The 13,947-nt window shown below is 39.4% G+C and overlaps 1 protein-coding gene across 4 annotated transcripts in view; it reads left to right on the forward strand.

The window, feature by feature from the left end:
- LOC143841057 (guanine nucleotide-binding protein G(q) subunit alpha) overlaps nt 1-13,728 on the forward strand; it is a 111,589-nt gene extending 97,861 nt beyond the window's left edge. For all 4 annotated transcript variants that reach the window (XM_077344730.1, XM_077344728.1, XM_077344727.1 and 1 more), the window contains exons 6-7: nt 10,540-10,693; nt 11,322-13,728. In XM_077344730.1, coding sequence (XP_077200845.1) covers nt 10,540-10,693; nt 11,322-11,512 — 345 coding nt within the window. In that variant the 3' untranslated portion in view covers nt 11,513-13,728. The remainder of the gene's footprint in view (nt 1-10,539; nt 10,694-11,321) is intronic.
- Nucleotides 13,729-13,947: the final 219 nt, after the last annotated feature.

A 13,947-nucleotide genomic window follows, 5' to 3' on the forward strand; every position in this document is an offset into this window, starting at 1 on the left:
TGCATTTCTGAATTTGCTTTGGGAATCATCTGTGTTGGCTGCTCCTTGCCTGATTATTAGGTATGTTAAATTTCAGCTAGATGTAAGATACAAATCTGTTTTAATCTCAACCTTCATTTATGTTGTTTAGTAACCCCAGGAATTTGTGATCCTGACCAATAGTCCTGGATTTATACTTCAAAGCACTTTTTGCTTTCTAGAAACATTAGTTTCTTCTTGTTTCTAAAGGAAGACCATCTACCTGTTTCTTACTCTGATCCAGAAACCTTTTTCCTTGTTGCAGAATTCCAGAGCTTTTGATGATGTAGATTTCAATGGTACCCACATTCTGATGCAGTGATCTATTGCACTAAATTACATATGTGATATCATACCAAAGTATAAAGTCATCAGTGCGTGCACATGCATGCACACATGCTCTTACAGATGGTTTTATCCCTCACTGCTGAAAGGAACCACCATATTCAGAGGCAGTAACACTCTGAACACTAGTTACTAGAGAGAAAAAAACAGGTATTGGACATATGTCATTTCTTGTGGGCTACTAAAGGAGCAGACTCAATGGACTCTAGGTCTCATCCAGCAACAGTGAGCCCAATTTTGGGTGAAAAGGAGCAGTGATTAAACTATTGCACAGTGCCATGATATATGTTTGTGAACAGGAAATAAAGGCAGCTTTGATGAACTAATGTCCTTCCAGTGGGAAGGATCATAATTACAGAGCCAAGCTCTGTTCTCAAGATGAATATTTTCCACCTTTCCATCTGTCTGCATCCTAGTATGCCTTGCTAAGGCCCATTATGCACGGCCGCCGAAACGGCGATTTCGGGTCACATGGAAAACGCGGAGGGGGAAGACGCGACGCATACCGGTTATACACTGGGCGGGGCGCGACGGCGGCAAAACCCAGAGTAACCGATTATGCACGCGCCGATCCGGGCACCGCTTCTGGTTGCGCCCCGCTCACCCGGAAGCTGCGCTTTCTTCCGCGTTTCACTGACGCGGCTTTTTCGGCGGCATGCACCGAAGCTGCAGCCGGTTGCAGCCTGCTCCGTGCGTTATCCGTGATTTTAGTCGCCGCCATTTCACCCCGAATGTGTGCTAAAACCCCCGTGCATAATGGGTCTAAAAGCTACTCTTGGAAGTCAGGGGACCCTTAGGATACAGTATTGGAAACTGCAACTTGAGATGTAAATCTGCAGAACTCAAAGACTTAGAGAAAGTATATGTCTTTTGCTCAATCAAGGGCTACTTTGTATCAATTTACTATTTCCCTGGTATGCCATATTGGCATTCCAAATTCTGTTGGATGAAGAAGAAAAGAAGAAGAAGGTGGACGAGTGAACACAATATTTATTCTTGTGAATAATTTGGTTTTTGGCAATGAACAATTTATATACTCTTTCCTGTTGTTTTCTAGTGTTAACAAAGTTGGGATGTTTTGGAGAATCAAAACAATTTATTCTGATTAAACCTGGAATACCTGTTGGTTGGTATAACAAGAGTACTTACAGTATTTAGGGTGAAAACATTTTGCTTTTTCATGGAGCATCATCACAAACCTAGCGGTATTGATTTTGCACCTTCCTGTAGCATCTTCCTCCTGGATGTTGGCTCCTTGCATGTGGCTTAACTCCTAGCCAATGGCTGCCATTGAGCAATACTTGGTCATGAGGGAAGTAAGGTACCTTGAGCTTTGCTAATTTGCATTAGTCTTGATGGAGGCTGCAGATCTTTGTTCATGTGGAGCTCACTGTCATGTGGTTTTTAGGAGTATTGCTACAGTTATGACTTTAAAATAGGTGGTGTATGTCATTCCCTTTTATGCAGTATATTTAAATCTTTACAACTTGTTGAAATATGATACAATGTAAAACGGTGTCTCTAAGTGTACGTGGATCATGGAAACACATAATTTTAAAAACACATTTGGTAATATTGTTCCTTCACTTAAGAAAATAAATGAGTATGCAGTGCGTGAATACAATGTTGTATTTATCATCTAAGAATTTTATTTGACCTTTTATGGTAGTGTATGCTTTCATACTTGGAGCTGTTGGAAGACCTGCTTGAACCAGGAATGTTGACTCAAGTTATTTTAGTAGACTATTGCTTGGCATCTTTCACAAAAGAAAAGCATATCCATTGTCTTGTAATCATATTTTTGTAGAATAACTTTTTGGAGTTATACAAACTTGCACATTTTGTTTAATTGTGACAGGGAAGTCTTCTGTATGATAGAGGCAGTTTGTCTGAATGTTGGCCTTCTACAATGAAAGTGCAGTAAGTTTGTTCCTGTGAAAGATGCCAAATGACTATGTTTTAAGTGGTCCGTTTTGTTTTTAAAAGTATCCAGTAGTTCTTTAGTCTTATTCTAGAAAGAAATATTTGGCTAAAAGCTGGCTTATCTAAACATTTTGTTTGGAAACTGGAGATCATTTAGCCACAAATTGTAAAAATTAGGGATGCATATAACATTCACTAAAGTGAATGGCCTAGTTCTTTGTAAAATTATTTCAATCAACTATGAATACCAAACGTGTTTAGGTATATAGCGTATGTGAAGGCTGTTTTAGGGTTAAAGTTCTACACAGAAGCAAGCCTGTTTTTAATAGCTAAAGAATAGTTCTGTAAATAGAAGGATTTAGATTAAGATAAGTAGTCTTTTTTATCTGATTGCAACAAAAAAAAGTGCAGTGTCACACAGTGAAGACCTTGTTGTGTGGGCAAAGAAAAAGAAGGATGGATGGGAGAGATGAAGGATTCTATTTAGCCAGGCACACTGGGAGCAAACCTTAGAGGAACTGTCAGTGATGATGGTCATAGTGGGCTGGGAGGTGGTGACAATCATAAACTTTCAATCAGGGTGATTGTATGTATGTTTTGAACATATTTACTTTGTAAGTACTGTATACCAACAAAGAAATGTTTTGTAACCCACTCCGCATCTGTAACCAGAAAATGTGTGAGTTGAGATGGGGTTATTAATTCTCACAAGAAGAGCCATAAAAGCTGATTCACATTGTTCTTTTAACATCAGATAATGTAGTCGCTAAGTGATGAATGCACATTTGTGAACTAGACAATGATATTTTAAACCAGTAGTGACTAGACTAGCGATTCCCAACCAGGGAATTAATGGCCACAAGCTATAGAACCACAAGCTATAGAACCATCCTCTTCCATTGCTCCCACTTCTGATCATGAGTGAGTTCTCTTGTGGTTTCTATACCTGGGAGGGATGGAACCTGCATGCCTACTCCCATATTAAACTGCCTCCTGTCTCTTCTCCCTTAGTCCTGTTAACGTGGATAATAATGTCACTTTTAGTCACATGTGACTTCTGGAGATGTGGCAGGGAGGTGTGGACAGCCAACTGTCCACACCTCCCTCCAGTCTGTGGCTCCTCAAAGCCTGAAAAATTATTCCATGGTCAAAAGGTTGAAAAGGGCTGTCCTAGACCATCTGCGTTTTCCATATGAAATAAGCTAGGAACAACATTGGCAGGAGAAATCCAGACCTAATTATGCATTTATCACAGAAATACTGAAAGATTGTGACTGATCTGCCTCCATGTTACTCTGTAACAGGAAGAAGGTGATAAATGTGCATTGTGTTGTATTAGGAGACTGTTACTTCCCTGAAGGAGATGAATGAGATGAAGAAACAAAGGGAGAGGAGGCACTACTTGTTTGTATTTAACACTTGTTTAGAACTTGAGAAATTACCCCTTCTTCATAAAATTTTATTTTTTTAATCTTACACAAAATATTTCTGTTTAGAAAATTGTTTTGGGCCATCACCCCCTTGGTCTCATGAATACATCCCCCGTGCCTTGTATCCTAATAGAATTTTGTCATCTGCATACTGGTGGTATCCCAGCCCGAAGCTCCAGATCAGCTTGACAAGAGGGCACATAAATATGTTAAATATAGTCTGAAAATCGCACCTTATGGTACCCCATACTGGAGTCTACAGCACTGAGATTGACTCTCAGCGACAGTTACCCTCTGCCTTCAACCAGGGAGAAAGGAGATCAACCATTGGGGGGGGCTGTCTCCCGTATCCCCATGTTGATGAGGATATGAACTAAGAGCTTGTGGTCTACCACGTCTTCCCTAGAAATGCTAGATGCATGTAGTAATAGCAATTTCCAAATATTTGGCTTAAAGTCACTTTGCAGAAGTCTCAAATTACCATATATATAAGTGATCTGATATCAGTTTCTTAGTTTGGAGAGAAGTTGGATGATCACACTAAAAACAATGTTCTACCAAAAAGATATTGGAAATGCAACAAAAAGCATATTAACTGTGGTCCCGAGTGCAGGATAGCAACCAGAAATTTCAAACAAATGTCTTGAGAGCCAGTTTGGTGTAGTGGTTAGGAGCGTGGACTTCTAATCTGGCATGCCAGGTTCGATTCTGCCCCCCCCCCCACATGCAACCAGCTGGGTGACCTTGGGCTCGCCACGGCACTGATAAAACTGTTCTAACCAGGCAGTGGAGCCTCTTGTGGCGCAGAGTGGTAAGGCAGCTGCCTGAAAGCTTTGCTCATGAGGTTGGGAGTTCAATCCCAGCAGCCGGCTCAAGGTTGACTCAGCCTTCCATCCTTCCGAGGTCGGTAAAATGAGTACCCAGCTTGCTGCTGGGGGGTAAATGGTCATGACTGGGGAAGGCACTGGCAAACCACCCCGTATTGAGTCTGCCATGAAAACGCTAGAGGGCGTCACCCCAAGGGTCAGACATGACTCAGTGCTTGCACAGGGGATACCTTTACCTTTACCTTTACCTTTAACCAGGCAGTGATATCAGGGCTCTCTCAGCCTCACCCACCTCACAGGGTGTCTGTTGTGGGGAGAGGAATGGGAAGGCGACTGTAAGCTGCTTTGAGCCTCCTTCGGGAAGGGAAAAGCGGCATATAAGAACCAACTCTTCTTCTTCTTGATATGATTTCATAAACTACTACCTCAGGTTAATGTCATTTTTGTAGCTCAGTTAGTTCTTTCTCCACTACTGCAAAAAATGGATTTATCACCCAATCTGGAATTTCCCTTCAAAAATGGTCTTCAGAACACTCAGACATACCTTGATGCAGCATTCCCAAATAGTCACATACACACACACACACACAACCCTTGCAGACTATAATCTTGTATCCTACCTGGTTCTTCTAGCTCAAACAGGCTCATAAACCTCGTGATGACTAATATTGCACTTGAATAGAGAACTAAAATCTTTAACCGCTCCTGCGGTTAAATAAAGCCCTAAGGGCTATTGGGTAGGAGTTAGGGTGGGCTCTGTCAGTGATAAAAACTCAGAGGGGCGAATCAGGAGCCGCAAAGCCCCTCCAAGTGCCACTCAAGGGCCAAGTGGCCAATGGGGAGGCGCGCGAAGCGCCTTCCTGTTGGCCCCTCACTAGGACAGACCAAAATTCCATTCAGCCAGCCCAGTCTGGCTGCCAGTCTGCTACTGACCACCACAGGAGAGGAGGTCAGCAGGGCTGCCAAGGGGGATGAGAACATAGCCTGTGCCAGCCCTTTTTGTCCCAAGGCTGTCCTAACTGTCATGTCCAACTGCAAATTGCCTCAGAACCCTGACAGGAGGCTGCAGAGTGCTCCCCCCCCCCTTCAGGCCTGCTGCGAAGGAGCCTCTGACAGGCCCTGACTGAGGGGAGGGAGGCATTTTCCTTCAGAGAGCAACGCAGGGGAGCCTGTTGGCCTTCCTTTTGAGGGGGGAGGACTTTCCCCTTCTGCCAAACAGTTGCCTGATAGGGAGGCCACAGAAAAGCCCCTTCTCAAAATACTGCTCTGCCCGGAGGTTAAACACAGCCAAGCCATGTGTCTTTCTTCTTTGCAAATCTCTGCAGATTTGAGGCCATTGCACAGCATTATTCTGCAGAAGAAACTGGCTCTTTTGTCTCCTGTTTCATCTGCACAACAACCCTGTGCAGTAGGCCTCAAGTCTTTCAATTAAACAACAACCTGTGTGGGAGGCCTGAAATGTTTCTTCTCTACCACAACCCTGTCCAAAGTAGCCCTTTCTGTCTGTGGAGCTGATCTTTATACTCTGCAGGGGAGCTGTAATTCCAGGAGCTCTCCAGCCCCCACCTGGAGGTTGGCTACCCCTGGGTTGGAAGTATTCCTGGAGGTTTGGAGGTGGGACTTCAAAATCATACAATGCCTCAGAGTCCAGCCTTCAAAGGAGCCATTTTTGCCTCCAGTTAGTATGGAGTGGTGCAGGGGTGTCCCTCCTGGCCTATGGGTTATGGCCAGCCCTTACCAGCAACTGTTTGTATTCTGGGGCAAAGACAGGCAGACCAGCATCAGTCCTGTGAGTCTGGAAAGTGCAGGAAGATCCAAATAAATATTTACAGCCTGAAACCGTAAATAGAGAATAAGTAAATGTCTGGAGACACATGGTAACTGAAATGACTTATTGGCCTGGCAAATAACCTTGGCCTTGCAAATAAAAAAACAGTATAAAAAGCCTTTCTAAGGTCAAGACTGCTGTGCACAGAGAGTCTTCCTCTTAGGGTTGGCAGCTTCCCTGTGAGGCTCGCTACCCCACCTCCCTCATGGGGAGTCTGCTATGGGGAGAGAAAGGAAAATGCTTTGAGACACCTGAGGCCTGCTGGGTCACTGCGGCCCATTCCCAGTTCTCTTAGATCTCTCACAACCCCACATACCTCACAGGTTGACTATTGTGGAGATGAACGGAAAAGGTGCTTGTAAACCTCTTTGAGACTCCTTTGGGTAGTAAGCAATAGGGTACAAAAATCCGTTCTTCTAAGGAGCAACCATGAAAGAAGCATGTAAAAAATGGAAAAGAAGGAACAGGGTGGACACCTGTGTACTGTGACTACCCCATGTGTATTAGGGCAGAGGGGCATTTCGGTAAATGTGGCCTAATTCACACAAGAAGGGAAATGACGCAGAACTAGGAGGAATTGCTTGCCATGTAATCTTCCCCTAAGAAGAGTCTCCAGTCTGATTTACCCTTCACATATCTGAGGACATGGCTCTGGAAAGCTCATCTGTAACAACTATGCCAAAATTCCCAAAGGTCAGTCCTCTCCCACACTCAACGAACATTCCACACCACAGGTTCTTGACACCCATACTCTTATTTGCCACCACAACCTCCCACACAACACACACATTCAACCCCATGCCCTTACAGACTGGACAACTCCTCACCTTCCTCTTCCCACTACCAAGCTCTAGCGCCCATTGTATTCTTGGATACAACTGGCTTTGCCCCTAGTATAAAATAAATCTAGAGATGACAGACTTCCCTTAATAAGATTGACCTCATTTCCTTGCAACTGCAAATTAATTGTATTGAACTTTGCAAGTAGTTGGATAAATAAACAATGGCAAGACAGATCTCTTTGAGTTCATCACCAGGCAAAGCATTCAAGTCCTCAAAAAACGCCACACACAAAAAACAACAACAACAACAACAACCCCCCAAGGAGTTGTAAAAAAGTGTCAAAAAGTTGTAAAAGCATCTCACACAGTTGCCCTTTGATAGCCAATGAAATTCAGTTTAGGGGCTAAAGGGGGAAAATTAGTAATTGAGGGGAAATATAGAGCTATAATATTAAATCAGATGTCCAATTGTATACTTACCTGGTAATCAAATGAAAAATTATCCTATTTATTATAAATATTGTGGGTGGGTATAGTTTGAGAAAATCCGTGTACAAAATTGCTATATATTTTCTAGTTTTATAAAATTCATTTACTTATAGAATAATGCCTGACTGAGAATATATGCTTCTATGTATGAAATTATAATGCACTGAAATGTTTTTATACATAAAAGGTCCTAGAAGACTAGGACATTTAAAAATAATAATGGCTTGAACTTAAAGAAACAAAGAAGACTAATAATTTATTTCTTCCTTTTAATTCTTCCATTTTAAAATTTTATTACTATAATTCTGAATAAAGATAATATATTATATTTTCTTTATAATGAGTTGTCTATTTTTTATTTTTGCTGAAAATATACCAATTTCTCCCAATACATTTTATTTACCATATTTTTCCTCTTATTACCAAATTTTTTATTAATATCTTACATTTTCCCTGAACTACTCACTTTTTTCCTTCTACTTCCTAAATTTTTCCCTTTTGAAAAAAAATTAGTATCCTTATATAATCCTTAAAAATCATATAGAGACAAGAACACTTGCAATGACGAAAATGTCTCAAAATATGGTGTATTGTTTTGACTATCACAGAATTACAGAACCATAGAGTTGGAAGGGGCCATACAGGCCATCTAGTCCAATCCCTTGCTCAACACAGGATCAGCCGAAAGCATCCTAAAGCATCCAAGAAAAGTGTGTATCCAACCTTTGCTTGAAGACTGCCAGTGAGAGGGAGCTCACCACCTCCTTAGGCAGCCTATTCCACTGCTGAACTACTCTGACTGTGAAAAAATTTTTCCTGATATCTAGCCTGTATCATTGTACTTGTAGTTTAAACCCATTACTGCATGTCCTTTCCTCTGCAGCCAACAGAAACAGCATCCTGCCCTCCTCCAGAACTGTAGTAATCTATTTACTAAAAAGTCTGTTAGTTCCTACAGATTTAAGCTATGCAGATGCAGAAGCAGAGTGTCAGTCTCTAGCATGGTACCATAGCCTGGTCAATGGTAAATAAGTTGACATTATTGAAGGGCTAACCTCCAGTGTCCCCCTGCGATTCCCTTGCCTTTTAAAAAAACCCTAAGTAATCTCACTGCCCCTCAGGGAAAAGGAGTGTCCACTTCAGGAACCACCGCTCTAAAGCCAAATGTAGCTTAGTATGGCACCAAATATGGCTCACAAAAGGAAATGAAATCTTTAAGGTAAGGTATATTAAGGAGTTATGTGGGACACTAGATATCTAGTATGTAATGGTAACAGCAACTAAAGATTTTAAAAGGGCTTTTTAGATATGCTTTACAGAAAGGGAAATGCGACACAAACCCAGTAATGCTTACTCAGTGGCGCATGCCACCTATGGTTCTTCTGAGCACCATTCACCAATATGGCATGTGCCCCATTTTTCAGAAGAGTGAGCAAAGTCCTTACTTAATGAGGTTAGGATTGGTAGTTGTTTCCAGCCCACCTTGAAATAGCCACCGCTAGAGGAACTGGTAAATTGTGACTTTTCCTGAGATGAAGGCTTCTGTGGTGATTATGGGATGAGAGAGGCAGGGGAAGGATCTAAGGCAACTGCCTTTTGGTCTGAAGAATGTCCAGTTTCACATTTCTTTAAATCCCAGTCACCCACAGTGAAACAACCTTTGATTAAAGGTCTGGTAACATGTTGGCTATATGCTCCCTGAAGGTTTCTTGTTTGGAAACCTACTAGACCAAGATTGTACTTGTTTATAAGGTACTAGAGAACACTTTTTTTTCTCAAGCTGCCCCCACATCTTATCTCAGTGCTGCTTCACAACTGATTCCTAGGCGGCAGGCTGTTAAGGGGCCAGACACTGCCAACCAGCTGGCTAGCAGGAGTCATCTGAAAGCATCATAAATGTTGCTGACTTGGTGAGTGGATGCTAGGGATGGCTTCCTAGGTCTCCTCTGAATCAGAGAGCTCATTAGGTCCCCAACAAATAGCTTGACTCTGTAATTATAAAAGGTTGTCTACACTTGTGTTATACTTTAATTTATAATGTAGTGAAGGGAATGGTGGTCAAATTAACATACGTTTTAGCATGGAGATGGTTTAAATCAGGGATTCCCAACCAGGCTTGTAGGGAACCCTGGGGTTACATGAGATCTCCTCAGGGGTTATGCAGCCTTTCTCAGAAGTTCAGATAGCCGCTGGCATCACTAGACATCACTGGAGCCTGCTTCCCCTGTTGCCCTACAGATCTAGTTCTCCACAATGGAAAAACAGTAAATGATTGAACGATTAGTTGGCTCCTGTGTCTTACCTCAGCGCTCACTTCTCTGAAGGGGCATGACCCCACTTATAAGGTTCCCCTAAGCCTTAAACATATTTCAGGTTTCTCCATGGTCAAAAGATTGAAAAAGACTGGTTTAGATTGTAATTGTGTCCCTTTTAGTTTTGTAATTGAAAAGCACATGTATGTGCCATATGTTAAATTCTGACTCATAGAAATAGTGACTCAGGCTCTTTTCAGAATCCTGAAATTATAACAATTTTTATTATGTATATATTAATGATGTCAAAATTTAGATACAATTGTGTGAATTGTTTAAATGTTGTTGCCCAATGGTCTCTATAAAAATAGTCTTAATATTAACTACTCAGAATGAATATCTAGTAAAAAAAGTTAGCAAAGAGCAGCTTGTAGACTTTTTTGTCTTTTTCACATTACACTCCCAATATGATATGAATATAAGCACTTCAAGGTTTTAAATAGTTTTCATGTCAATATGACTTAGGATGCATTGCTTAATTTATAGATCACACTTCTTGTATACTCGTTAATAGTAACATAACAACTTGTGTGCATGAAAGTCTCCCTCGCATTCTCTGTTAATCATATTTTTTGTCTCCTGCAGAATCGAATGGAGGAAAGTAAAGCGCTATTTAGGACAATTATCACATATCCCTGGTTCCAGAATTCTTCAGTCATTCTGTTCTTAAATAAAAAAGATCTTCTAGAGGAGAAAATAATGTACTCCCATCTAGTTGACTATTTCCCTGAGTATGACGGTGAGCAAGATTCTTTCATAAAATGTTATTTTGTACCTCTTTCAAAAAAGCAAGAAACAAGCTTGTAAAGTTACTTTCAGATTTACCAATACAAAAATATGTGTGTTTTCCATTTTCTTTGCATTCTGTTTTCTTAGCTATATTTATATAATTATCTGTTCACAGTATTACCTGGTGGTTTGATAAATAGAATAAACAGTCCCTGAAACACTACTGCTGCTCCATTCATTTGAATTGGTTTTCAGGGAGAAGACCAGCATAAGCACCATTTAAATACATAGAGGAGGTTGTCGAGCACTATTAAGAGTTTAACTTAGTTTTAATGTGTTCAAAGAAATGAAACAAAATAGTAAGGTGGGAGCTCTGAGTGTTTTCAATAATCAGAGCAAACAGATGAGAAATTCTTATTTATGAACAATTTCTGAATATGCTTCCAATTTTAATTGAATACCTTGCTTGGTAAGGATAAGTGCAAGAATATAGCACCAACTGATGTATAATATAAGGTATTTTTGATAATGTAAAACCATTTCCTTTTCTATTATTAGATCATTGCACTTCAGAAGTAATAACCATATATTTAATTAATTTAATCAGTGCTAAAAACTCTCTTGTTTTGAAAAAACAGGACCTCAGCGTGATGGACAGGCAGCACGGGAATTCATCTTGAAGATGTTTGTGGATCTGAATCCAGAAAGTGAAAAAATTATCTACTCACATTTCACATGTGCTACAGACACGGAGAACATCCGCTTCGTCTTTGCTGCTGTCAAGGACACTATCCTACAGTTAAACCTGAAGGAGTACAACCTGGTCTAACTGTGCCTCTTAGATCTCCTTTCCCCCTTTCCCCTTTTGGGCAATTGAAGATACTCAAGAGGGACTGTATTATCTGTGAAAAAGATCTGCATAATACTAATTTATTGCTGGCCTGGACTCTGTGAAAATTCACAGAGATTATAGTAAATATTATGATTTTATTTAAACTTTACAGAGGAAAAACAAAAGATGCTGAACTACATTTGCAGCACATTTCCTCGGGTTTTTTTAGTCAAAACCTTGTGACCATATGTGTTTTAAATTCTCAGTCATGCACTCACAAAGAATAGGGCCTTGAGGTGATTTTTTAAATTATTATTATCATTATTATTGTTTTGCTAACAAAGCAAAATCAAATTGATGTTTCCTATGACCCATTTTTCATTCTACAAGATACAATAGCATTTCCCCCAAGTTTTATTCCTTGGTAGAAGTGTTTCCTCTAAAGTGGCGTAGTCAGGAAAACACTTTCACTATAATTTAAGCCATCAGTTGTTCTGATTTTTCAGTAAATACTTTGTTAAGGATCAAACATACTAATACTCTGATTTCTTTTTTAAATTATTGGCAAAGATGTCAAATACATCTTCTTGGTACTGTCTTTGCACTGAAGGCTTGGAATGTTGTTAGATGGGAACATTAATTGTAACAGTGTTATGGATTTTACTTTTATTTGTACCATGGGAAGTCAGAACATGCACAGAACACAATGACAAGATGACTAAGACTCAAAACAGATTAATGAAATAGGATAGGTGTATTTGTTTTTCAAACTGCTATGTGCCATTATGTTTCTCTTCTTTTGGAACTGTACTTATTTTCTAATCTCAGATGCCAAATGAAAATGTCATGGACACTACAGTAGCTTGGAAATCCCCCTTTAAACAAAAATTAGATCTTCTATATTTCATTCCATAATTTCAGACCTATTTTTACTGTCTACAAAATTCCATGTTGCCAAATCTGGCTTTTTAAAAAGTTAATAAAAGTGATAACTTTGAAATGTAAAATACTGATTAAAATGCCAAATTAACTGATTGGGAATCTGTCTGATTCAGACACCGGCTAAATGATCTGAAGCTAGATTTCCACTTTTCTGTGCCCTCATTGTGTAAGAATGCATTCCATTTCCACTGCCAAAAAAAGAAAGAAAAGAAAAGCTATGTGAGTAAAAATGTTATTTGGTGCTACATACACACAAGCGAATGGTCTGTTAATTAAAAGTCACTTTTGTTCTTATGTCTAAGGTGGCATAAGATTGCACAGTGTTGTTCTTTCCTTTAGGCTACCTTTAATTGCAAAATATGAAATTGGAAATAAAGCTTCCTAGATAAGGTTGTTTAATAAATAAATGAATGTGAAGATCTCTAGGTAAGAGCTTTTAATATATTTGAACCTGCTGAATAAATCATATTGAAAGGCTAGGTGTTCAACAAAAAAAATGAAAAAAGATGGCTGCACATGTCTGTTTCTTGCATTCTAGTTTTAAAGATAATTTTAAAGCAACCCTGAAAATAAAATTGCTGTTGAGTTGTAAAGTTGCGTATGTGATACAGAGAGGTCAGATGTGAAATTGGAGTTTTTAGCAAAAAAAAAAAACAAAACATGTTGCAGCACATAAGTAAAAAAAAAAATCAATGTTTTTGGTGGCGAAAGGGAATGAGAGCACCACATTATTTGGGTACCAAAATTTAACTGATGGTGCAACACATTTAGCATTTGTTTCAATTGTATTGGCATAGGATTTCCATTTAAATAAACGTGTGCTGTCCACAGGAAGGCTTGGTGGATAGTCCTCAATAAATATGAATGTGGTGTCATTCACCCTTAATCACCTTTACAAAAAGAAAAAAAATGAAAATTTAGCCTTTTTATAGTTCCCTCATCATGAAACATTTTGTAATTTAAAATTGGTTGTAGGTATAGTGCAATTATGAATGCTATAATCATTGTACATACATGTTATATATATTATATATATATACATACACACAAACAAAAACACACATAGATGTATACATATACATACATATATACATACATACATACATATTTGTACATACATGTATATATGTATGTACGTATATATGGCAGAATCCATATTGGCTTTGTAATCATTAATTTTTGGCAGATTGAATGTGCTGTATTGATATGTATCTATGTAACTGTAATGTATGTCTTATAGAGAATTCACATTTAAAAATAATGTTATTTTATTTACTTTTTTAAGAGAGAATTTTTGTCAGTTTATTTCTCGCTAGGTTTTTTTTGTTTTTTTGCAAAAGGAATTATAGCGCATAGCGGTAATGGCATCATGCTGTGTAAAGTCATTTGCACCACCCTGAGCTGAGGTGAAGTGAAAGCACACATACACACAAGGTCATTGATTTTTCAGCACAAGCTTGCAAACGATCTAACTAACAGGTAATGCACAG

The sequence above is a fragment of the Paroedura picta genome, chromosome 7, assembly GCF_049243985.1.
Source record: "Paroedura picta isolate Pp20150507F chromosome 7, Ppicta_v3.0, whole genome shotgun sequence".
Lineage (NCBI taxonomy): Eukaryota > Metazoa > Chordata > Lepidosauria > Squamata > Gekkonidae > Paroedura > Paroedura picta.